Below are 23,129 nucleotides of genomic sequence, written 5' to 3'. Positions count from 1 at the left end.
ACTCTGCGTGACTGTGATATCATAAAAAGGTTGTGGCTCTCATGTCACACAGAGCGCTTCATCCTCAGCCCTTGTGCCTTTCAAAAATGAATACTGTCTTCTCCCTTCCTCCATGCTCTCTCATTAACAGCAATGATCTATTTTTGTCTTTGTTTTATATCCTGTACATATGGCTTTCATGTATAAAACAAGCTTCTTTTTTTTTAATAAAACAATTCATGCTTAAAGCAGATAGTGCATCTGTGTTTTTATACATTTTTTTTTATTTTTTAAAGAAACATGTAGATATTTCCTCAGAATGAGCTGCAAGCCAGAGGCTGTTGAAGCCAAATTTGACCAGTTTTACCATGAGTCACTGGTGACTCCACTTAACTATGTTAACAATGTGCTCTGTCAGTTACAAAATGACCCTTGGGTTGTTTTACTAACTTCTCACATACAGTATATCCTGCAGCAACAGGCCAACAGTTTAATTCTTACATTTATCTCTCTAAACAGTATTCATCTACAGTATATCCCATCTCTATTTATTCAGTAAGTTATTAGTGGTTTTAGGAATAGGCCACAATTTTAACGCCTAAAAATACAGTATGCTACTGTTTTTTCTCAATTGTTCAAACCCACTTTCTAAAACACTCCCACAATAGTTAATACTGAACAACACTTAATTTGTGCAACTAAAGGCCTTCACTCATTCAAAACATTTAACTTTCCATAATATAGTATGTCGAGAAAAAGTGATTAAAAAAGTCATGTACAATTTTTGCGAAACATTTATTTAAAAAAATTTGTGTATTATGTCGAAAAAAGTGATTAAAAAGTCAAGAAGGGGCTCAAGGGAAAAAAAAGGCCCAATAGTTAATAGATAATTATTTATATGCAATTTAAACAAAACACTAAATATATTAACACAACTCTGACTGCCTTACCAATTAATCTTATTTCCCTTATGCAATTGTGACAAAATAATCAGTTCACACAGAGACTTTTTAGTATTCATCAGGTTAATCACAAACCGCAAGGAAACTGCCACAATGTGCATGTTTTATGCTACTAGTTTCAAGTATATATTTAGAATAGGTGACAACACCAAGGAGAGGGACATAGTTTTACTAAGAATTTGTTTATTTTGCAAATGGCAGTTCATGATTTTAATTCTTTTGGTGTTATTGGAATAAATAACACTTCAAAAAAATCTTTTTTATAAAAAGTCTCAACAAATATCTTGACACTAAACTGAAAAAGGCTGTTGCTGCAATTGTGTTAATTTTACAGGAAAAACCATTGCACCAATAATGAAAAAAAAAACAATGTTAATATAAGATGAGGAGCCTACGATCCAAATGATGAAGTTACTGTTTAATGCAGGACACTTTTTACATGTTTTGGTCAATTTAGAGATGTTGGTCTATTTTGCTTCCATGTCTTCTTTTACTCTAATGGAAATAAAACTTCCAAAATACATATTTAGATGGTATTTGTTTTAGGCTGCATCTGTAGATTTCTTCTAAATTAATCTATATATTTAAACCTAACTTTTAAGGGGAAAGACTCAAATCATTCACTGGGTAAGTTCTGTGGTGATATGTTTAGTTATTTTGTTTATCCTGTTCACCTGCAGTGCCTTGTCAAATGAATGCCTTTTCATTCGTTAACGCCTAATTTGCATATCAATGTGGCGATCTTGATGACGTAATTAAACCCAGATTTTACTGTAGCTGTTCACATGAAGTGTCTCCATTAAGGACAGTACATTAGCCTGTAGGGCCATGATGCCTCAGCTAAACCTTAGCTAACATATTACATTAGCAAGTAGCTCATGCATGTTAGCAAGACAGAAGTTAACTATTTGTTTTGTCTTTCGTCTAATAAGCTGTAAACTCGACGCACTGGCTGCTTAGTCTTTTGTTCATCACCACTCACCTCCACACAAGACAAGAAAAACGTTCTGGGATAGGAGCTGGAAGGGACTGCTGCCTTTCTAAGAGATAGAGAGAGAGGGCTCGACAAAGTCTCATCTTCACATCTGATATTTAGATTTTTTAATGAAATAAATACATTTGTTTGACAGGGAAGCTGTGTGCAAACAGGAATATTGGCTATTATCATTATGAAAAAACAAAAAACTAAAACTTGCATCCAGAAAAAAGGGCACTTTCTCTGGAGGAGGAAAAAGGGCAGGTACTCAAGCCCCTTTTGATGTCTGTGTGCATGTGCCTGAGCCATAGTACAGAATGTTGAACAAAGTCGTAATATAGTAAGTCAAAAAAAGTCATTGTATAGTATGTCTAAAAAGTCATAGCATATAGTATGACAAAAAAGTCATAATATAAGATGTTGAAAGAGTGATAACAGTCATAGTATAGTTTGTTGAAAAGGAAGTGATAAAAAGACACAGTATAGTATGTCAAGTGATAAAAAAGTCATAGTATAGTATGTAAAAAAAAAGTGATTAAAAAGTAATAATATAGTAAGTCCATACTTACATACTGGTCGAAAAAAAAAGTCAAAGTATAGTTTGTCGAAAAAAATATTTAAAAAAGGTCATAGTGTAGTATGTCGAAAAAAGTGATAAAAAGTCATAGTATAGTATGTCAAAAAAAAGTCGTAAAAAGTCATAATATAGTTAGGCGAAAAAAGTGATAAAAAAGTAATTGTATAGTATGTCGAAAAAGTGATAAAAACTCAGTATAGTGTGTCGAAAAAAATTATAGTATAGTATGTCAAAAAAAGTGATATAAAGTCATAGGATATTGTATGACAAAAAGTGAAAAAAGTCATAGTCATAGTATAGTATGTCGAAAAAAAGTGATAATTTGATCTGCTCTGCAGAGATGGTCTGGGCCGAACATATTGAGGAGGATGAGGAAAAAGTGGTGAATGGAGAAGAGGAAGAGGAGAAACATGGCAAATACATGTGCGTTTTGTCAGCAGAAGTGCCAAATATTCCTACTCATCATACTGTTTAAGTGAGGGTGGATGAGTGTTGTGTATGGGATTGAAACTGAACCTCAGTTTGAGGTGCTGATCTCAGTGAGCTATTGGCCAGGTGATCATACTTCTGGCTAAGACGGTCAGAAATGTATTAAGTAATATTCTATGAAGTTGTGTACTTTGTCTAGTAAGGTCTGTAATTTATTTTATTATAAATCATAGCATAGTATGTCGAAAAAAGTGATAAAAAGTCATAGTATAGTATGTCAAAAAAGTGATTAAAAAGTCATAATATAGTAAGTCGAAAAAAGTGATAAAAAAGTCATGGTATAGTATGTCGAAAAAAAGTGATTAAAAAGTCATAGTATAGTATGTCGAAAAAGTGATAACAGTCATGGTATAGTATGTTAAAAAGAAGTGATAAAAAAGGAATAGTATAGTAATTTGAAATAAGTGATAATAGTCATAGTATACTATGTCAAAAAAGTGATTAAAAAAAGTCATAGTATAGTATGTCGAAAAAAAAGTGATAAAAAAGTCAAAGTATAGTTTGTCGAAAAAATTATTAAAAAAAGGTAATAGTATAGTATGTTGAAAAAAGTGATAAAAAGTCATAGTATAGTATTTCAAAAAAGTGATAAAGTCATAGTATAGTATGTCAAAAAAGTGATTAAAAAGTCACAGTATAGTTTGTAAAAAAAAAAAAAAAAGGGTTAAAAAGTCGTAGTATATTGTATGACAAAAAGTGAAAAAGTCATAGTATAGCATGTTGAAAAGTCCTAGTAATAGTAATAGTATGTCAAAAAAATGTGATAATTTTATCTTCTCCATAGAGATGGTCTGGGCCGAACATATTGAGGAGGAAGAGGAAAAAGTGGTGAATGGAGAAGAGGAAGAGGAGAAACATGGCAAATACATGAGCGTTCTGTCAGCAGAAGTGCCAAATATTCCTACTCATCATGTTGATAATGCCCAAGGAACAGGCCTACTGTTTAAGTGAGGGTTGATGAGTGGCGTGTATGGGACTGAAACGCTAAACCTCTCGCTCTATAAACCAGTATCAACCTTGTTGAGCTACAGCCCCTCCTTGTTAACCTAGGAAACAAACTAATGAGCTGATCATTTCAGACAGGTGTGTTGATGCTCAGAAACATCTAAAACACACTGGGAAGGTGTCCAAAGCAGAATGTCTGATTAGGTATAAGATGGTCCCCTTGTAACTTTAGGGGTTTGAACTCACACCCTTTGGGTTTGAAGACAAGTGCTGAGCTCAGTGAGCTATTGGCCAGGTGATCATACGTCTAGCTAAGACAGTCAGAAATGTATTAATCATAAGTAATATTCTATAAAGTTGTGTACTTTGTCTAGTAAGGTCTGTAATTTATTTTATTATAAATCAAAGCATAGTATGTCAGAAAAAGTGATTAAAAAAGTCATAGTATAGTATGTTGAAAAAAGTCATAAAATGTCATAGTATAGTAAGTAAAAAAAAGTCATAGTATACAATGTTGAAAAAAGTTAGTTTAGTAAGTCGAAAAAAGTCAGTGTAGAATATTAAAAAAAGTCATAGTATGGCAAAAAAAAAAGTCATTAAAAGTCATAATATAGTAAGGCAAGTAAAGTATGTTAAAAATAGTCACAGTGTAGTATGTCGAAAAAAAGTGATAAAAAAGTCATATAGTATGCCGCTAAAAGTGATAAAAAAAAGTCATAGTATAGTATGTCGAAAAAAGTAAGAAAAATAGTCATAGTATGGTATGTGGAAAAAAGTGATAATAAGTAACTGTATAGTATATCGAAAAAGTAATTGTATAGTATGTTGAAAAAAGTGATAAAAAAAGTCATAGTGAATGAATTGTATTATTGTGTCATGCACACAATAAAAGTACAAGCCACCGTTATTTATAACAAAGGACCAGATACCAGAATAGCATCCACACACGTTCTACTCACACGTTTCTTCCTGTCAATGTTCATCTATCTTGTCCCTATTTACAACAATTGTGAAAAAGCAAATGAGAAGAACTTTAAATTCCTTTTTCTTTTTTATTTATATACAAAATGTATTTTGAATCCTTCTCTATTCATGTTTTTACTGAAACATTTTTCAAATGTATTTTAGTAGGAATAGGCCAAGATTTGAACACCTAAAAACAAAAAACATGATGTGCTGAAATAGCTTTTCCCTCTACCGTACTCAACACTAAGGCTGCCCTCTAGTGGTTGCACAAAGCATTAAGCCAATCTGTTAACGTGGCTATGACACATTACTGCCTGTTAGTTACACAACAGTATGTCAGTTTCATGAAGTATAAAAAGAGTAGCATAGCTCCAATTTTTGCACAAGGCAAATCTTTATTAATGTCTCCAGGCATTTATTATTGATGACACTTGTGCTGTAATAATCCCAGAGTCACAACAACATCAAACAGTCAACTTTGTCAGGGTTTATGGTTTCAAATAAGTTACTTACAGGTTGTGTAATGTGATACCAATATGATCCCTGCCACTTTACAGTTTAGATTTTAATATTCACAGGATAAACACAGTTGTGAACAGCAAGTTGACTGTGTGTGTGTGTGTGTGTGTGTGTGTGTGTGTGTGTGTGCGCTAATAGGCTTCTTTCCTCCAAAAGGCACTCGAAAAAGACATTTCCACTGCACGGTTAAAATAAATCAACTCACTCATCATTATTTCTACACTGTCAGAATTAGTAAATATTTATACCACCAATCTGACCTGAAGTTGTAGTGGGGTTCAAATAATCTGCATTTGATCACTTTCAGTTTTACATACACTTTTGTATCTTCATTAACTCTGTCTGAGCTGTCTGATGGGATTCCAGGTACTGATGGCTATTTACATTATATCAAAAGTAAAAATTATTTTCTTTGTTTGGAAGATTTGAGTTAAAATGGAGGCAAGCATTGATTAAATATGGATATGATTGACTCTATAAATGGACTGTAGGCATACGTGTGAGAGGAGATTATCACCTGAAGGTATCATGTAATGTTAATATTTAATATTCAAATAAACCCAGGAAATCAGCTTCCACAAGTATGGAGCCCCAAAGTGTTCAATAATGAATAAATTATCAAGCAATTATAACATAAAGAATTCCACGAAAAATTGTGTTAAATTTATAAATCATAAAACAATAATTTTGGGATCATTTCAGAAATTTTATTGGAGTTAATTTGTATTTCATAATTGACATTTTTAAAATGTTACTTTTTATTTCATGATGATCACTTTTTACTTCATAAAGTAATTTTAATAATATTGATGTCACTTTTCAGCCATTCACATGTCCCCCTGCCTCGCTTAAGCTAGCTCAACAACTGCTATTAAAGCCAGTTAGCTCCTGTTGGCTGGAACGACAACAATGTCAAAGTAATTCCGAATGAACCAACTCGAGGAGGCAGCGGCTGTAAATAAACACAGTACACAGACATCATGACTAAAACCTCCTGTGCAGCTTAACAAGGCTACATATGCTACACTACCTACCTACCTAGCTGGCTGACTAGATAGGTACAGCTGCAAGCTTGAAATATTACTTAGCATCATCAGCAGCTAGCTGGTAAATTCAGAGTAACTTTGGCTGCATTTTGTTCCTAAATATGTTCCTCATTGAAACAAGTCCGAGAAGAGCAAAACGCCAGACAGTCTCTCTCTCTCTCTCTGGTTGCTAACAGGAGCTAGCTAACACTGTCTTTTCACTTTGATGCTGAAAAATAATTCAAGCTCACAACCCTGCCTAGCTTGTTAGCCATGCTAGGTTGTAAACTTAGCATGTGCAGCCTTGTCAAGCTAAGATTTAAAAGCTAAAAAGGTTTAGTCACTGTGTCTGTGTTTATTTACAGCAGCAGCAGCAGCAGCAGCAGCAGCAGCGAGAGGACTGATTGAGAATAACTTTGACATTGTTGTTGTTCTAACAGGAGCTACCTATACAGTTAAAGGGCTAAATTTGATAGCAGTTGGTTAAAGAGAGGCAGGAGGCATGGGGCAAGGTGAGGGGCCAATGACAACACCATTGTCATGTAAATTGAAAATATAAAATGTGTTCTGAAATAAACAGTCATTGAGAAAATGTCATTATGAAATTAAAACAAACATTTGAAAAGGGTCACTTTGAAGTAAAATGTCAATAACCAAATAAAAATGAACTCCAATAAAAGTTGCTATGAAAATAAGAATAATGAAATAACATGACATAATAATGAGTTCAGTATTCCTTTAGTTATTTTACACATTGTTCATTTATATATTTTACATTTTTATTCACATGATTGTTAATTTCAAAACTTTTTTGATTTATTTAATATTGAACGCATTAGGGTTCCATACAAATGACTTTAAGGTGAACCTTTCTCACCATTAAACCAGCACAGAGAAGTAAACATGAACTTGGGTATTTACCGTATTGATAAAAGTCCTTAAAAAGGACAGCACCACTTGGACTCTTCCACCCCATCTCTTAAAGTGGTTATAATGGCTATCAGTGAGCAGCTACAGTTTTACAGTTTACTTTCAGCAAATGTACCATTGAACATTTTCACATTGCAAACTCTTTCTCCAGCAGTTGTTACATGACACAGAGTCCAGCTGAGTCTCAAACCTTCATGTTTATTATCCTCCGCTCTCTTTATTTATTAAGCCACTTGAATTTGTAATGCGGTTCAATCAGTAAGGATCCCTTCTGTCTCATTTCTCTCACTGGTTATAGTCTGTACAAGGTTGCAATATATTTTGAGTATTATGCGTGAAAAGGAAGAGGCATGGCTCAGTCTTGGCATCACTGATTCAGATTTAAATTAACATGAGAGCATAAACACACTACACTGACAGTATCAGTCTTTAAAAGATGTGCGCCAGCAACATAATTGGCCACTGGATTATAACTATCAGGAAAGGCCAAAAGTGTGGTAAAGCTGAAGTGTTGAGAGCTGCAAAGACAGCAGGATTATTACAGTCACACACACATGCACACAGAACAGTGATAGAGTTAGGATGCTTCTTGTGCTTCTACGCCTGTTAGGAACATCAATGAAGAGCCATTAACAGGCACCGGAAAGATGAAACTATGTATTTTATATAGAAGTATAGTGTGAAGGCCTAACTGAGCAGGGAAAATATTACCAGTCCCAAAATACTGGCCTGAATGCAGCCAAGGCGCGAGGCATAGATCTTCTACAGATGGAGTCCACTGAAGTATTACCTGTCACCCCCAAATGCTGCAGCCAGGTAAATCAGCAGAAGCATTGCCGGCTGCCCTTGGTAACCTCCTCAGAGGAGTGGACGGTGTTGGGAACAAATCCACTCTTGACGCCCTCCCAGCCATCCTGGATCTTGATGTCCCCGCTCCGTACCAGCTCAAAGATGTCTCTTGTCAGATCCACAAACGCCTTAAGAAAAATAAACAAAAATCAAAACCAGATTATGAAGGATCATAAACTAATCTAAACTAAGAAAGGCCACAAGATATGGTCAAAAACATAAAGACACAATAAGAGAATCACAGCTGATCTTGTCTGTGAAGAAAAAGTAAATTTCATACACACCTTCTCAACGTTGATAGATTCTCGTGCCGAGGTCTCCACGTAGCGCATCCCATAGACCCCCGCCATCTTCTCTGCCTCCTGCTGGGTCACCTGGCGTTGGGCCTCTAGGTCACACTTGTGACCGACCAGCAGGAAGACAATGTTGTGTGGCTGGACGTGGCTCTGGGCCTCCTCCAGCCAGTTGTGGACGTTCTGGAAGGAACGCCGGTTTGTGATGTCAAAGAGTAAGAGCCCGCCCACTGAGTTACGGTAGTAAGCTCTGGTGATGGACCTGGAAAAATAGACAGATGGATTTTGAAACTAACTTTGTCGTTTGTGCTAAAAATAAAAACCACCGCTGAAGAGAGTCCCCAACAAATGCCCAGCTGTTTAATGGCTAGTGTGGCAGAAATGCAATATCATATTTATAATTATGTTGTCATTTGTGTATAATCACTTGAACTTAAGAATTGTGTTTGTTAGCTTAGAATGAGCCCTTAATATCTAGGCTACATTGGGGTCCTCTTCCATGGAGCTGTGTCTACAGATCCGGGATCTTCAACAGGGGGTCCGGGACCCCCAGGGGGTCCTCAGAGTCAATGCAGGGGAGGCCTCCAAATTATTGTTAATTGTTGTGTTGTGTTATATTGTTAATCTTTTTCAAAAATTAAAGTCTTAACATGAATCTAACATATTATTAGCAAATATAACTCCCCTCTGATGATAGGCTTACTGGCCTATAGGTATAGTCACTAAGGCCATCCACAAATACAGTACAGTTCATCCTAAGAATTCAATGTGCCACATTAAAACATGATTTATAAAATCACGCCAACACTTATCAGACTATTTTAATAGCTTTGTATTTATATGCAAAAAATGTATGTATAAAAGCTTTAGGCCGCCCTACATGTTACTGTAGGCCCAGTTTATTATGCAATTTAATATTATACAATATACAGTGCCTGACAAAAGTCTTGTCGCTTATCTAAGTTGTAGGAACAACAAATAATAACTTGACTTGTAGTTGATCAATTGGAATCAGAAATGGCTTATATGAAAGGCAAAGGCTTCTGGATTATGCTTATTATACCAAAATAAAGTTTTGTATCATTCATTGAGTTTTATCATTGAATTAGGACAGAAAGGTCAGATTTGGCTTGGACAAAAGTCTTGTCGTGTCTTTATATGATTCAACCAATCACAGATTAGAGTTTCACCTGTGACAAATACTGTAATTAACACATTCCTGGGTGTGTATAAAAAGAACTCCAGCACACCAGACCTTCATGTGAAGTGCAACCTGACCTCTCACAACATGCCAAAGATTCAACCACAGACCAAAGTGCTGATCATCAAGAGCCTGAAGACCAAGTCTGCTGCTGAGGTGGCAGACATCTTCAATGTATCCAAACGTCAAGTGGAAAGGATAAGAAAAAGATTTGAAGAAACTGGTGAAGTTCATGACAAGTCCAGGTCAGGCAGACCCCGTAAGACAACTGTTCGAGAGGACCGTTTGTTGCTTCGACAGTCCAGGGCCAGCCCTTTTTCTGGGCTGGCCACCAGAAACCCCTGTATCTATAACAACAGTTTGTCGAATTCTCTCACGCAGTGGCCTCCATGGCCAAATTAGTGCTCACAAACCAGCATTAAACAGAAGACAACTAAACTAAAAAAGTGTGTTGCATTTGCAAAGGCCCACAGCTTGGTGAAAGGATGGACAGTGGAAAAGTGGCAGAAGGTTGATTTTTCTGATGAATCATCCATTGAACTGCATCCCAATTGCTGCAAATACTGCAGAAGACCTGTTGGAACCCGCATGGACCCAAGATTCACCCAGAAAACAGTCAAGTTTGGTGGAGGAAAAATCATGGTTTGGGGTTACATGCAGTATGGGGGTGTGCGAGAGATCTGCAGAGTGGATGGCAACATCAACAGCCTGAAGTATCAACAAATTATTGCTGCCCATTACATTCCAAACCACAAGAGAGGGCAAATTCTTCAGCATGTCATACTTCAGCCTCCACATCAAAGTTCCTGAAAGCGAAGAAGGTCAAGGTGCTCCAGGATTGGCCAGCCCAGTCACCAGACATGAACATTATTGAGCATGTCTGGGGTAAGATAAAGGAGGAGGCTTGGAAGATGAAACCAACGAATCTTGATGAACTCTGGGAGTCCTGCAAGACTGCTTTCTTTGCTATTCCAGATGACTTCATCAATACGTTATTTGAGTCATTGCCGAGACGTATGGATGTAGTCCTCCAAGCTCATTTTCTTTTTCCCAAGGCACCATGACTTTACGTATGCTCTGATGTTATTGTAGCATGTTTGTGTATTCACAATAAAGTATAATTTCTACCGTACATTACAGTATTTTTATATGCGACAAGACTTTTGTCCAAGCCAAATCTGACCTTTCTGTCCTAATTCAATGATAAAACTCAATGAATGATACAAAACTTTATTTTGGTATAATAAGCATAATCCAGAAGCCTTTGCCTTTCATATAAGCCATTTCTGATTCCAAGTGATCAACTACAAGTCAAGTTATTATTTGTTGTTCCTACAACTTAGATAAGAGACAAGACTTTTGTCAGGCACTGTATGCAGTAGGGGGTCCCTGCTCTATCTTTCTCTCAGTTAAGGTGTCCTTGGCTTAAAAAACGTTGAAGACCCCTGGTCTAGATGGTAACCCTAGATTTGCGAAAACTCTCACTAGACTCGCTGCCTAACAACCTAGCCTAAGCATAACCATTTGAGGTCAATACCTAACCTTAACCATCTCGTGAGTATTTCCCAAATCTTGGATTACCATCTAGACACAACCCTTCCACTGAGTCTGCTAGTTGTCACTAAATCCTACACACTGGTCCTTTGACTGTGCCTTTTGTTATTACAGTACATATGTTTTGAAGATGTACATCTTCAGCCCCAAGCCCATTGGTTCCTACTGAAGATGTACATCTTCAGTAGGAACCAATGGGCTTGGGGCTGAGAGCCAGACAAACTTGATCATGGGATTTGTTAACAATAACAAAATATAGTATATTGCCAGCCTTATCCTTTAATGGTTAAGATATGGTTAGGGTTTGGCAACTTAAACACTTGCTTAAGGTTAGGGAAAGATTGTGGTAACAGTTTAAAACTAAGGAACTGTTAACTGTTGGATTGTGATGGTATGTTCTGGCTTTACCTGAACCTCTCCTGTCCCGCAGTGTCCCAGATCTGAAGTTTGATTCTTTTGCCCGGCTCGATCTCCACCAGGCGGGAGAAGAAGTCCACCCCCACCGTCGGGTCTGACACCTGGGCGAAGCGGCCCTCAGTAAACCTTCGGATCAGACACGACTTGCCGACCGTGGAGTCTCCAATGACGATCAGACGAAACTGATAAAGCCATATCGTCTCCATGTCTTCTCAAAATAAAATCTTTGAGAAAACACAATCGTTCACTCATCAGTCACTGTCATCCATATTATGGCTTCAAATGTCTTGTTTTGTCCAACTAATAATCCAATACACAAAGAGACTGAGTTTACCATTATATGGCCTATGACTTGTATCAAAATACAAAATAATGTTTTATCTGTAGCCTAGTCTACATCTTTTTTTCACACATAAAATTCAAATTCAAACATGGTGGGGAACAAAATAAAAGAACTTAAAATCAACACACTGTAAAACTTCTAAACTGTGAAAACAACAGTTGCCTAAAATGGCACTTTCGTCTTTAGAAACAGAGGATCTGTTTAATAGATTCAGACTAAAAACAAATGTGCATTTAATCCACAGAATGTGTCGACCACATGTATTATGCTTGGATTATGGCTCCCACCATGAGGGGAGAGTAATAGGCTCAAATCACCTCAGCAGTGTCCATGTGATTTACAGATGGGTGATCTAATTTTAGGGGAAGGAAGGAGGGGGGAGGCCACTCCTCTCCAACTCAATAAACATTGGTGTGTAGTCAGCCCCCATGTGGATAGTTGCTATATAATAGCTGGTTGTTATACAGCAATAACATAATGAGGCCTTGAAGCTACCAAAACATAAATTTAATGAAGAGATAGCTGCTAAACAGGACTGCCAGTTGACAATAAATATTTGCCACTGCTTCCTAGAAGACATCAGTGTTGCCCATTATAAGATATCCTGCAAAGTTTATTTAAAAATATGAGTAAATTAATTGAATCATGAGGCCCAACCCACTTAGCTTAATTCCAGTATGAGTATTGTTTACATTAATGATTAACATTCAGGAAAACAACCTAATAAAAATCAGTAAATAATGACCTACCTTAAAGTTAAGAGCTCAGTTCCCCGTAAAAAGCAAACCCCATATTGATGATTAGGCTATGTCTTCTAAAAACGATCATCCAGAGTAGCAGTGGTTGTGTTATAACCCGCCAATAACATGAATCATATTACCAGGCCTCTTGTCCACCATTAACACGTGATCCGTTTTTAAAGATAAAACCAGCCTGTTGAGTGTGCAAACCGTCAGATGATCCGATCTGTTGGTTTATTTGACTGTTGATATTTTCGCGAGGATCCGCGGATGAAATGGCAGCAGGACACAGCAGCAGCATCACACGTCTTCCTCGCCCTCATCAGCACCATTACCGTAACTGCACGCAGAGCAGCGCAGCAACAATACTCGGTCATACTGCCTCCTTGAAAGGCTGTTCAAAGGGAAAGCAAAAAACTGTAGGCTACTTACGAAGTGAGCGCACATGAACATAATAATGTAACATGCAACATTGTTTACAACGACTGCCGCCTCACCCTAACCCCACCCCAACCTTCGGAGAGACATTAGGCTAGCCTACATAAATGAACACAAATTGGAAATAAAATAAATAAATAAAATATATCCTACACTGACCCTACACAAACCTAGCAGGCACATGTTGGCCTACAGATGTAGAAAAAAAAAGAGAAAAGTCTCAACCTATCCAAGAAAGTGCACTTAGCTGCGTGACAAATTCCGAAGCCAATTTCTTTTACGAGGACCTCTTGAACGCACCACTAGTTATTAACAGCTGTGTTGGAGTTGCTCACATGAGCTAAGAGTCGGCACTTGGCAGTGAAGTAAACGGATTCAGAACGTCATGTGTGATTAAACGGGAGGACTGCAGTGATCACAGGCAGGCTTAACAGCTTATTTCGCAAATCTCGATGATATTGGATCATAATAACTTTTTTGTTAGTGCATTGGATCGAAGAAAATGTCCTACTAGCCCAATAAAATATTGTCTACTTTCCATACCTTTACTATAGCTAGTTTACAGTTTTGCAGCATCCTTTGTTAAGTTACTATAATTCTCCGAGGAGTTGTTTAGCCTGCAGAGCTGCAGCCATGCAGCAGGAGCTTTTGTTCAAAGTCCTGGTCATCGGGGACTTGGGAGTCGGAAAAACGTCCATCATCAAGCGGTACGTGCATCAGATCTTCTCCCAGCACTACCGAGCCACCATCGGCGTGGACTTCGCCCTTAAGGTGCTGCAGTGGGACAATGACACTGTGATCCGGCTACAGCTGTGGGACATAGCAGGTCAGTCAAACTTTAACGAGTCACATAGCCTACTGGTTTACAGGTTTATGATTGCATCAGGTGATTGTTAAAACTAAAAAGCTCTGCAGGATTTATGTTCTGTAGAAAAGAATGGATGTTTTACTAAAAAATAATCTTTGGAAACAAAACCCTTTTGTTTCACCTTCAGCAGCTTGGAAAATCTGTAAATTCTTAGAGCTACTTCTGGTAATAAGCAAAAGCTTGAGGGCAGTTTTAGGAAAGTAGGAGCATGTGAAAAACATTCATTAAATAAATGGAATTTGGACAAAACATCTCCAACTTATCAAGCAGTTTCTGAGTCCTGAGAGTCTTGTATTCTGCCAGTGCTATACAATTATATTCACTGCTTTCCAATACAATCAACTCCTTTCAAAAGTGTCTTGAAACAATATAAAGAATAAGATAGACTGATGCACTAAAATACAAAAAATGACACTTTTTTTCTTCCTTTTTATGACTCAGTGATGTACAAACATAGGTTGATAAGATGGAGATTTTTGCAGTGAGTGATGTGAACTCCCAGTGAGAGTGTGAGTTTGTCTGCTGGATGCCTGGGTCCCTCCCTGTCATTTGAAGCCTGGTTGAGGAATGTAGATCTTGTGCCTGACTGTGACTCAAGTGATCCCATGCTCATAATGTCAGTCACATGATGGCGGCTACTGTAAAATAAACACACTCACACAAACTCACTTTATTTATCACTAATAAACCATGCTGTGAGTTGATTTAATTTTACAGACTTGAAAGTTGTCTTTACATAATTGTGTGTGTGTGTGTGTGTGTGTGTGTGTGTGTCTGATTGGCTGTTCCACGCGTCCCAGGACAGGAGCGGTATGGGAACATGACTCGTGTCTATTACCGGGAGGCGGTGGGAGCGCTGGTGGTGTTTGACGTGACGAGGGCCTCCACTTTCGACGCGGTGCTGAAGTGGAAGGATGACCTGGATTCCAAGGTCAGCACACTGAGACCTTTATTTCTCACTTGTCATTCTGTCCCTTTCAGGTGTAAAAAATCACATTATACCTGCACAAAGCCGGCCACAACCACACAACAACAATTTATGCCAAAAATTTAGGCTGTGTTATTGTTTTGGTTAAAAAATAATAAATGTCTAATTAAATCTAACCTTAACTCACAGTTACTGTATGGACATCATCCACATTTCAGTCTAAATAGCCTTAATTTTCAATGCAGCATTTCATTGTCTACTGCTTGTTGTATTTACCTGGGTTTCATGTACTTTAGGAACAAATTCAAAGTGAGATTATGCTAAGAAAGGATGTAACAGTTGTCAGAGGCACACATGTGTGTTGGGGGCTCTAAAGTCCAGGACTGTAAAAAACTCTATATAAAATTTGTTTGAAGAATTGCAGCTACAATGCCCAAAATTCTTTGCAAGGTGACCTCAATAGACTGCACACAGCAGAGGCAAAAAATACTATGTTGGAACTGCTTAAGGTGTCAGTATGCTTCAACCGAAGTGCATGTCAGATTCAGAACTAGTCCGTGTACTACGTGTCGTCTAACCATGTACAAATGCAAAAGTGTTTATTTGAAGACAGGATGAAAAGCCTGCTGTCATACAGTCATACCTGGAAGGCCTGGTGTTGCACTTCTACACACAAAAAGTGACAGAAGAAGACAAAAATTGAGAATTGAAAGCTTGAGAAAGTTAAAGTAATTGTGAGTTCCAACGCTTCCAAAGCTGTGAGGGGAGGGGGGTTCAGATGCTATTTTACCATCCGAGAAGCATTCCTGTTAAAGCGTACTGACACCTTAAAGTGGCTGTAATCAATATGTTCATAATAACAATTAATCAAATGTAAAAGAAAAGTGACAATGTAAAATGTGTCATTAGAGTTGTTATATCATATCTTAAGATAGATAAGAGAAGGGTATGTATATATATATATATTTTTTTTTTTTTTTTTACAACAAATAGCCTACAGTCTATACAAACATCATCTAACCTGTCTTTTTTTCTCTCCTAAGGTGACCCTGAACCACGGGAGGCCAGTTCCAGCTGTACTCTTGGCCAATAAGTCGGACCAGCTGGGTTCCCAGCAGCCCAAACTCGACTCCTTCTGCAGGGAAAACGGCTTTGTTGGCTGGTTCGAGACCTCTGCAAAGGTACGAGAGGGGAGATAGTGGATACTTGATTTTGGATGCAATTACTGCAGCAAGTCAAATCACTGAAAAATACATTTAGAGTTAGATTGAGGTGGCAGTCACATTTTCCACAAATCATTTAATATACTAGTGATTTCAATGCAAATATAAAAGGCTAAAGGGCTTTTTTGATTAACTCCCAAATGGAAAGAGTTGTAAAGGGGCTTGATTCAGGGCTAAATCACAGTCATTGGCTCTATACATAATGTGCACAGTCAGGTAGGTTACCTAGATATTTAACCGGCTAAAATAATAGCATTGTTATTACAGAAGTCCACTCTAAAAAATAAATGATTCCGAAAATTACTGTTAGGCATTTCAGTGCAAACACTAAAAGACAGGAAACATGATTTGCTGTGCTCTCAAGAGACAGATAGAGGAATGTCTGCAGTCTGGTGTGAATTCACCTACTGTTTTTTTCTCCCGTTCAGAGCCGGTCTAATTAGTTACACACCAGGGTGCGAGTCAGAGACAGTAGTGTAGCTAGTAAACACAAAGGCTCAGCAGACAGGACAGAAACAATATCAGTGTGTCACATCCTGGCTTCTTATTAGTTTAGTGTGCAATGTCAGAATGAAAAGGGAGACAGTCAAGTAAGTCAAAATCAGACTTTTTCATATGCTGTATTTCCCATTCTGACTGTGATACAGGCTGCGGTGCTTTGCTAATTAGCACTAAACTCAAACTACAACTGACTCTCATGGATATGTCATTATTTTTGCAGATATTTGGTCATAAACAAAAGTACTGGATGAATTGAAATTTTGACCTGATGATGGCACTAGATGGAAAGTTAGGGAGCTACAAAGTCAGTAGAGTTCATCTTTTGGGAACCATGAATGTCTGTACAAAAATCCACGGCAATCCAGTCAATGGTTGTTGAGATATTTCAATTTGGACCAAAGTGCCAGACCGACCGACCAACATTGCCACTATGGCTGTGTGTGGAGTGGCTAAAGAGTACGTGATTTTTTTCACAGGTCTTCTTTTATTCTCTCCCTCAGGAAAACGCAAACATCAATGAGGCAGCGCGCTGCTTGGTGGAGCACATTCTGAACAACGAGGAGAGCCCGGTGGTAGAGCGAGACCCCAGCTCCCTCGTCTTGTCTGGATACACTAACACCACGAAGGATAATCCCAACTGCTCGTCATGTGTGAAATGGTGACTCCTGACCAATCATAGATAGCCAGGAAGTGAACAGCTGTGAGGCCACAGCCACAGAGAGAAGTTTGGCTCAGGGAAATTGCCTTAGGCTATAGTGATTAATGAAGAAAACTGTAAAACGGGTTAAACTTTGTACCCATGTTCATGGGCTGTGTTCACACTGCAGGACAACAGGATAGCTGGAGCGCAACTTTAAATAAATTTAGACGTGATTTCTGAAGATCCTTTAAAAAGTCTGACATTTAGTCTTTTTAATTCAAGGTAAAAAAAAAAAAAAAAGTCCTAAATTTTAGGAAGCTAGGCATTAAATGAATGCCTTTCAGACTGATATGTCAACCTTTTATTTTTATCGTTATGACATATATTTTACAACTACGGAAAAAAGTTTATTTCTTGTTTTTTTGCCACGGAAATTATTGTACAGTATTATGTTTTCTAAAGTCGTTACATTTGCACATGAAAAGTACTATTATGTACACTTTTTGTACCTTCACTTCTCTGCTCTGCTTTAAACATATTTGACATTGTGCCTTTGACATTAAGCTGAACTGACGGCTCCTAAAACTTTGGCACTTTTGCATCTGCAGTGTGAACATGGACATAAAATCATGAAGCCTTCATGCATTCCTTGCACTCTTTTGCTTAGCCGACCATCATGCAGTCTACTATTAGATCAGTGGACAAGAGTGAGTCAAATTAAGTCATTAAGAGAAAATGTTCGAAATGTCATGCATATTGTGGACCTAATATGAGTGCTGACTGCATCACACAGGCCTGAGATGATTAATTTGAGATTTACCAAAGTGAACTTGAACCTCAAATTAAACCTTGTGTTTACATACAAGAGCGTGTCTCCATCCACCCAGTCCCCACTCATGAGTGTGACTGAGAGGAAAATATTTCTACAGATTCAGGTTTCTGTTGCTTACCAGCTCAAGCTAAAGAATTACATTCCGATTCACACATATCTAATATGTTTACTGTGCATAAAAATGAATTTGCTCATCAGCTTTCTGGCAGAGAGTTAGATGATACGGCCAGCAGCCAGTTAGCTTAGCGTAGCTTAACATAAAGACTGAAAGCTGGCTCTGTCCATACAAAACCTACCAGCACATCTAAATCTCAAAAACTAACACATTATATATGTTTTGCATATAAAAACCAAAGAGTTTAAAGGTCCTATGACATGCTGCTTTTTGGATGCTTTTATATAGACCTCAGTGGTCCCCTAATACTGTATCTGAAGTCTCTTTCCCGAAATTCAGCCTTGGTGCAGAATTACAGCCACTAGAGCCAGTCCCTCAATGAGCTTTACTTAGGATGTGCCATTTATGTGTCTGTAGCTTTAAATGCTATTGAGGAGGAGAGGGGGGGGTAAGGTGGAGGGTGGGGGTGTGGCCTTGACCAACTGCCATGCTTCGCTTGTTTTCAGGCCATGATGTCTCTCTCTCTCTCATGGGTGGGCCAAATTCTCTGGGTGGGCAAATCAGAGAAAGGGGAGGTAACCTTGCTCCTTATGACCTCATAAGGAGGAGATTCCAGATCGGCCCATCTGAGCTTTCATTTTCTCAAAGGCAGAGCAGGATACCAGAGCTTGGTGTACATCTATCACCATTTCTAGCCACTGGGGGACCATAGGCAGGCTGGGGGAACTCACATTAATGTTAAAAAACCTCATAAAGTGAAATGTTCATGCCATGGGACCTTTAAACAACATCTAACCTTTTTATGAGCGTTATGTGTGGAACTATTTCTTGGCTCTGAGCAGATGAAATAGTCTGGCACTTAAGCTCCCTGTAAAACGGCAAATTGTCGTCTTTACACTTCAGTTTTTGCGTGGATTAAACAGACAAGAAGAAGGTATGCTTTATTAATCCCACAAGGGATATTACTATTAATCACACACAGGCCCAAATACACACACAGGACCTATACACATGCATTATGTCTGGAGAGATGTCAGCGTGAGGTGGCTGCTTCACAGAATGGCGCCTCACGCAGTTGGGGATTCGGTGTCTTGCTCAAGAGCATTTTGGTTCCCAAGCCAAGTCCCCACAGACCAAGCTACTGCCGCACCCAAGATACAACTTGTTATTAAGTGAGCCTTAATGGTGCTGAAATTGTGTTACCTTTTGATAGAACCAAGCTAGCCGTCTCCCCCCGTTTCATTGTCATTTCTCAGCACTCCTTTTTCTTTTGCCTGTGCATTGGTCAAGGGCACTCACCTAATATAACAGCCTGGAAATGCGAGATATAAATGATCACTCAGACACTGATGTTTTCTCTCCAGTAGCTCCAACGAGAATTGTTGTATTTACAATAAATGCAAAAAGACACAACAAGATAACAACAATTACTAATTTTCTGGTGAATATTGACAAAAATAGTATATAAAATAATAAACAAGACCTCACATATACAGTAACTTAAATATGCAAATAAACAAAACATTATTTAAACATTAATTTCTCTCTAAAGTCTTTCTTGCTTACAATAAACAGTTTCCAAAAATAGCATCACAATATACGTCATTTTTACCACATACATCCATTAAAACTTTCAGGCTCTGTGTACGGCAGTACTTTTAGAGTATGTGCATGCATACATCACGTGTACCTTTATGTCCCACCCGTGCTGTTCTGTAATGGCTGCTAGGAGTCACGTTAGACTGGTGGATTTAACTAAGCACTTAACATGAATATACAGCTTCTAACACATTTTTAACAAAACCAGAATACACAAAGAATTTCGCTAACAAATTTCTTACGGTTTAAGCACATAAACATTAATTTTCATACCTGGAAATGCGAGATATAAATGACCACTCAGACAACGATGTAATGACAAACAATCTAACAGATCACAGATCCGAAATCTTTAGCCTATACAAATGTTCTCAAACAGTAGGCCTATTTACTATGTTAAACATTTTAGAAATTTTTTAACCTTCTTTTAAGGAACATTTTTAACAAGTTTTGATAGATCTTTTTACATTCACTTTTATGAATGTACCCTATTCATGACTCTTCAATTATGATCTCTTTGATCTTTGACTCAACAATTTCAAAATTGTATATCAAATCAACCTATCACACTAACATACAGTTGTTGGTGCTAAGCTAACTGGCTGCTGGCTGTAACTCAATATTTAACAGATATGTATCTTCTCATCTAAAGCTGAACAAGAAAGTGAATAAGGGGTGTTTTATTTCTTTGAGATGTTGTTTTGTTCAAATGGATTTTTAATATTATCATGCATGATTGAAACCATTAAACCTCTGTACACAAAAAGATAACATGTGTTGACTGCCCACAGTGTCCTGCCTTATTTCTGCCCATGACTTTCAGAGAGTCATGTTGTCATAATCCATTCATTTGAATTGTGTAGTATGTTCTTTAGAAACTAGGTTTACCTGGTTTCACTGGGTTTGAACTGAGCAAGAAATGAGCAAATGTATAGAGTGGTTAGAGTGAAACTTACTGTTCATGGACAGTTGTGTTAGACAGTTAACTAACCTCCTATCTGTCGTTACAAAGGTTGTACTATACATCTGCTGAAGATCGCAGCCTTATTTCTTTGCTAATCTGATGTCAAATTGATTGAGTTATGTAACATTAATACAGAGCATGCATCCCGTGTATAGACATTTTCTTTCACACTGGATCATGAACTGATGGGCTGGAAAATCTGCTCTCTCATGCTACTAAGTAAAACCCACAAGAATCCTTTGCAGTTAAGAAATGTCGTGAAGGTAATGGAGGAGAGTCAGTTTAGCAGACATGTCCATTACATGGACTACTCAAAGGGTTAATAAAACCTGAAGGCTTTTAGTGGATTGAGAATGTCCTTAATTAGGAATAGTAGAGGTAAAGCGTGAACCAATTTACAATGTGAGTGGTTCTTCCAGTACTACTCTGTCTTTTCATAATATACAGTAGCATCTCCTTCTGGTTGATCCCTTATTTCCATTTCATGATGTGGTTTACATTTCAATCTCAAAAAGTGAATATTTCATTCTAGATATAAATAATATTTATAGCAAACCTAACTCACTGTCAAACTATTGGCTTTGTTGTTGGTATGAAGCATTTTCTTCAACCCTAAAATCGATTTCTTGCCAGTCAAAAACATGTCGTGCTGCTCTTTTTTAGCACAGTGACGACTGAACAGCCGCCTTTGTTGAGTCTGCCTCGAGTGATATTTGAAATTCCATGTTTTCGAATTAGGCATCAGCTTTATATTTGACTTCACTCCCTTTGATGTGTAATAGCCTGTCCTTATAATGCAACACATTTGTTACTGCATTCCCTGTGGACCAGAATACATGCAACAAAAATGTATTTGTGATATACTCTAAGTATGTTTTCAGCTGCATCGTTCATTCAGGATTTTTGCATGTGTCACATCCTGTCAGCTCAAGTCAACACATTTCACCCTGAAAATTTGGAAATCAGCCTTGACATTGACTTAATTCACAAAGAGAGCAAATATAGGGATGAAACAATTAACTGATTCATCGACAGCAAATCGTTTGTCTTTTTTTTTCAGCTCCAGCCTCTCACTTGTGAGGATTTGCTGCTTTTCTCTGTTCTATATAATTGTCAACTGAATATCTTCAGCTTTTGGACAGCCGCAGTTTGTGCCTCTCATGTATTAGCGTACACTCGAGTCACAGAGGCAACCATCAGTTTCTCTAAAAGATAATTAACTGGCTAGAAGAGTCTTTGAGGATTCTGAAAATACTGTCAGAACAGTGTCAGTGTCACCCAGAGGGTTTTATCTGGCTAATTACTTTTTGTCAAACCGGCAGTTACCTCTGTGACCTAAACATATTGAACTTTGACGTTTTGAACTGTTGATCAGATGAAACAAGACATTTGAAGATGTCACCTAGGCTTTAGGAAATTATAATGGGGATTTCTCTTTATTTTTTGACATTTTATAGAACAAAGAAATAATAGACTAAACTAAATAATCAGCTAATAATGTAATAAAGCAGATAATGAAAATAATCGTTAGTTACAGTCTTAAAGTGCAATATCTCCTCCTGTAAGCCATACTAAAAAAGCACAAGCAAGAGCAGTGGCTTCATAAAAACAATACTGGGTATTACAGCCATCACAAAAGTCCCTCACTTTCACACAATTTCTGATTGTGTTAAATTGTTTTGAGATTAAGAACATTTGCAGACAGATTCCCAGGAACTTTCTCTTTAAGCCAGCAATATTCCTTGTATTAAAATATGTGGTTCCTATTGAAATGTATTCAGATGTTGGTCTTTAAAATCAAGCAGGAACCATCATTGAATAATCCCAGATGGTATTTACTTAACAATACATGTCATCAATAAAGGGAATGTTGGAACTAAATGAATCAAACTGGACTAACTTTAAGGCTACAAGAAATGTCACCAAATGGGGATCTTCACAGGAATGTTATAGGCTAGGATGTTATGGTACCATAATAAAACAAACTTAACTATCACTGCACATTAATATAATTTAAAAAAAGGTTGCAGGCTAATGGCATAAAACTCACTATAAAATAGGCTAGATCAGGGTCACCACACACACATTTTCAGTCATTATGAGCTGCAAGAATCACACTGAAGCATCACACAAATTAAACATTTGTGTTGATGTTATCATGGATTTTCCTCCCTATGTGTCTACATTTCATTGGACGGCAGGTAATTAGGGAGAGTTCACTCTTGAGCCCTGAACCAGCTGATGCCTTCCCTTGCC

At 37.6% G+C, this 23,129-nt stretch overlaps 2 protein-coding genes across 3 annotated transcripts; one reads left to right on the top strand and one right to left on the bottom strand.

The window, feature by feature from the left end:
- Positions 1–1,962: 1,962 nt before the first annotated feature.
- Positions 1,963–13,180, bottom strand: LOC116037025 (ras-related protein Rab-39B-like). Of its 2 annotated transcripts, XM_036008915.1 has the most exons (5): positions 12,775–13,180; positions 11,674–11,906; positions 8,502–8,772; positions 8,159–8,345; positions 1,963–1,981 (listed from the first exon to the last, which is right to left on the bottom strand). In XM_036008915.1, the coding sequence occupies exons 2-4, from the start codon at positions 11,886–11,888 to the stop codon at positions 8,190–8,192; spliced, it is 642 nt and encodes a 213-aa protein (XP_035864808.1). In that variant the 5' UTR covers positions 11,889–11,906; positions 12,775–13,180; the 3' UTR covers positions 1,963–1,981; positions 8,159–8,189. The 2 variants fall into 2 exon arrangements, with proteins under 2 accessions (XP_035864808.1, XP_031136634.1); XM_031280774.2 differs by lacking the exon at positions 1,963–1,981 and having other exon boundaries at positions 7,498–8,345; positions 12,775–13,179.
- Positions 13,181–13,513: 333 nt separating this feature from the next.
- rab38c (RAB38c, member of RAS oncogene family) lies at positions 13,514–18,228 on the top strand. The gene is made up of 4 exons (XM_031280775.2): positions 13,514–14,029; positions 14,872–15,002; positions 16,043–16,180; positions 17,224–18,228. The coding sequence occupies exons 1-4, from the start codon at positions 13,837–13,839 to the stop codon at positions 17,383–17,385; spliced, it is 624 nt and encodes a 207-aa protein (XP_031136635.1). The 5' UTR covers positions 13,514–13,836; the 3' UTR covers positions 17,386–18,228.
- The last annotated feature ends 4,901 nt before the right edge of the window (positions 18,229–23,129 follow it).

Source organism: Sander lucioperca, chromosome 13, assembly GCF_008315115.2.
Source record: "Sander lucioperca isolate FBNREF2018 chromosome 13, SLUC_FBN_1.2, whole genome shotgun sequence".
Lineage (NCBI taxonomy): Eukaryota > Metazoa > Chordata > Actinopteri > Perciformes > Percidae > Sander > Sander lucioperca.
The sequence above is the reverse complement of the archived record's forward strand: the minus strand, read 5'-3'. Positions and strand labels throughout refer to the sequence as shown.

Bases quoted from the DNA above. Each gene is read 5' to 3' on its own strand.
- rab38c (XM_031280775.2), top strand. From the start codon at position 13,837: ATGCAGCAGGAGCTTTTGTTCAAAGTCCTGGTCATCGGGGACTTGGGA. The intron at 14,030-14,871 runs GTCAGTCAAACT...CACGCGTCCCAG, and splicing joins ACAGCTGTGGGACATAGCAG to GACAGGAGCGGTATGGGAAC. The intron at 15,003-16,042 runs GTCAGCACACTG...TTCTCTCCTAAG, and splicing joins AGGATGACCTGGATTCCAAG to GTGACCCTGAACCACGGGAG.
- LOC116037025 (XM_036008915.1), bottom strand. From the start codon at position 11,888: ATGGAGACGATATGGCTTTATCAGTTTCGTCTGATCGTCATTGGAGAC. The intron at 8,773-11,673 runs GTAAAGCCAGAA...CTATTTTTCCAG, and splicing joins GCGGGACAGGAGAGGTTCAG to GTCCATCACCAGAGCTTACT. The intron at 8,346-8,501 runs GTGTGTATGAAA...ATTTTTCTTAAG, and splicing joins AATCTATCAACGTTGAGAAG to GCGTTTGTGGATCTGACAAG.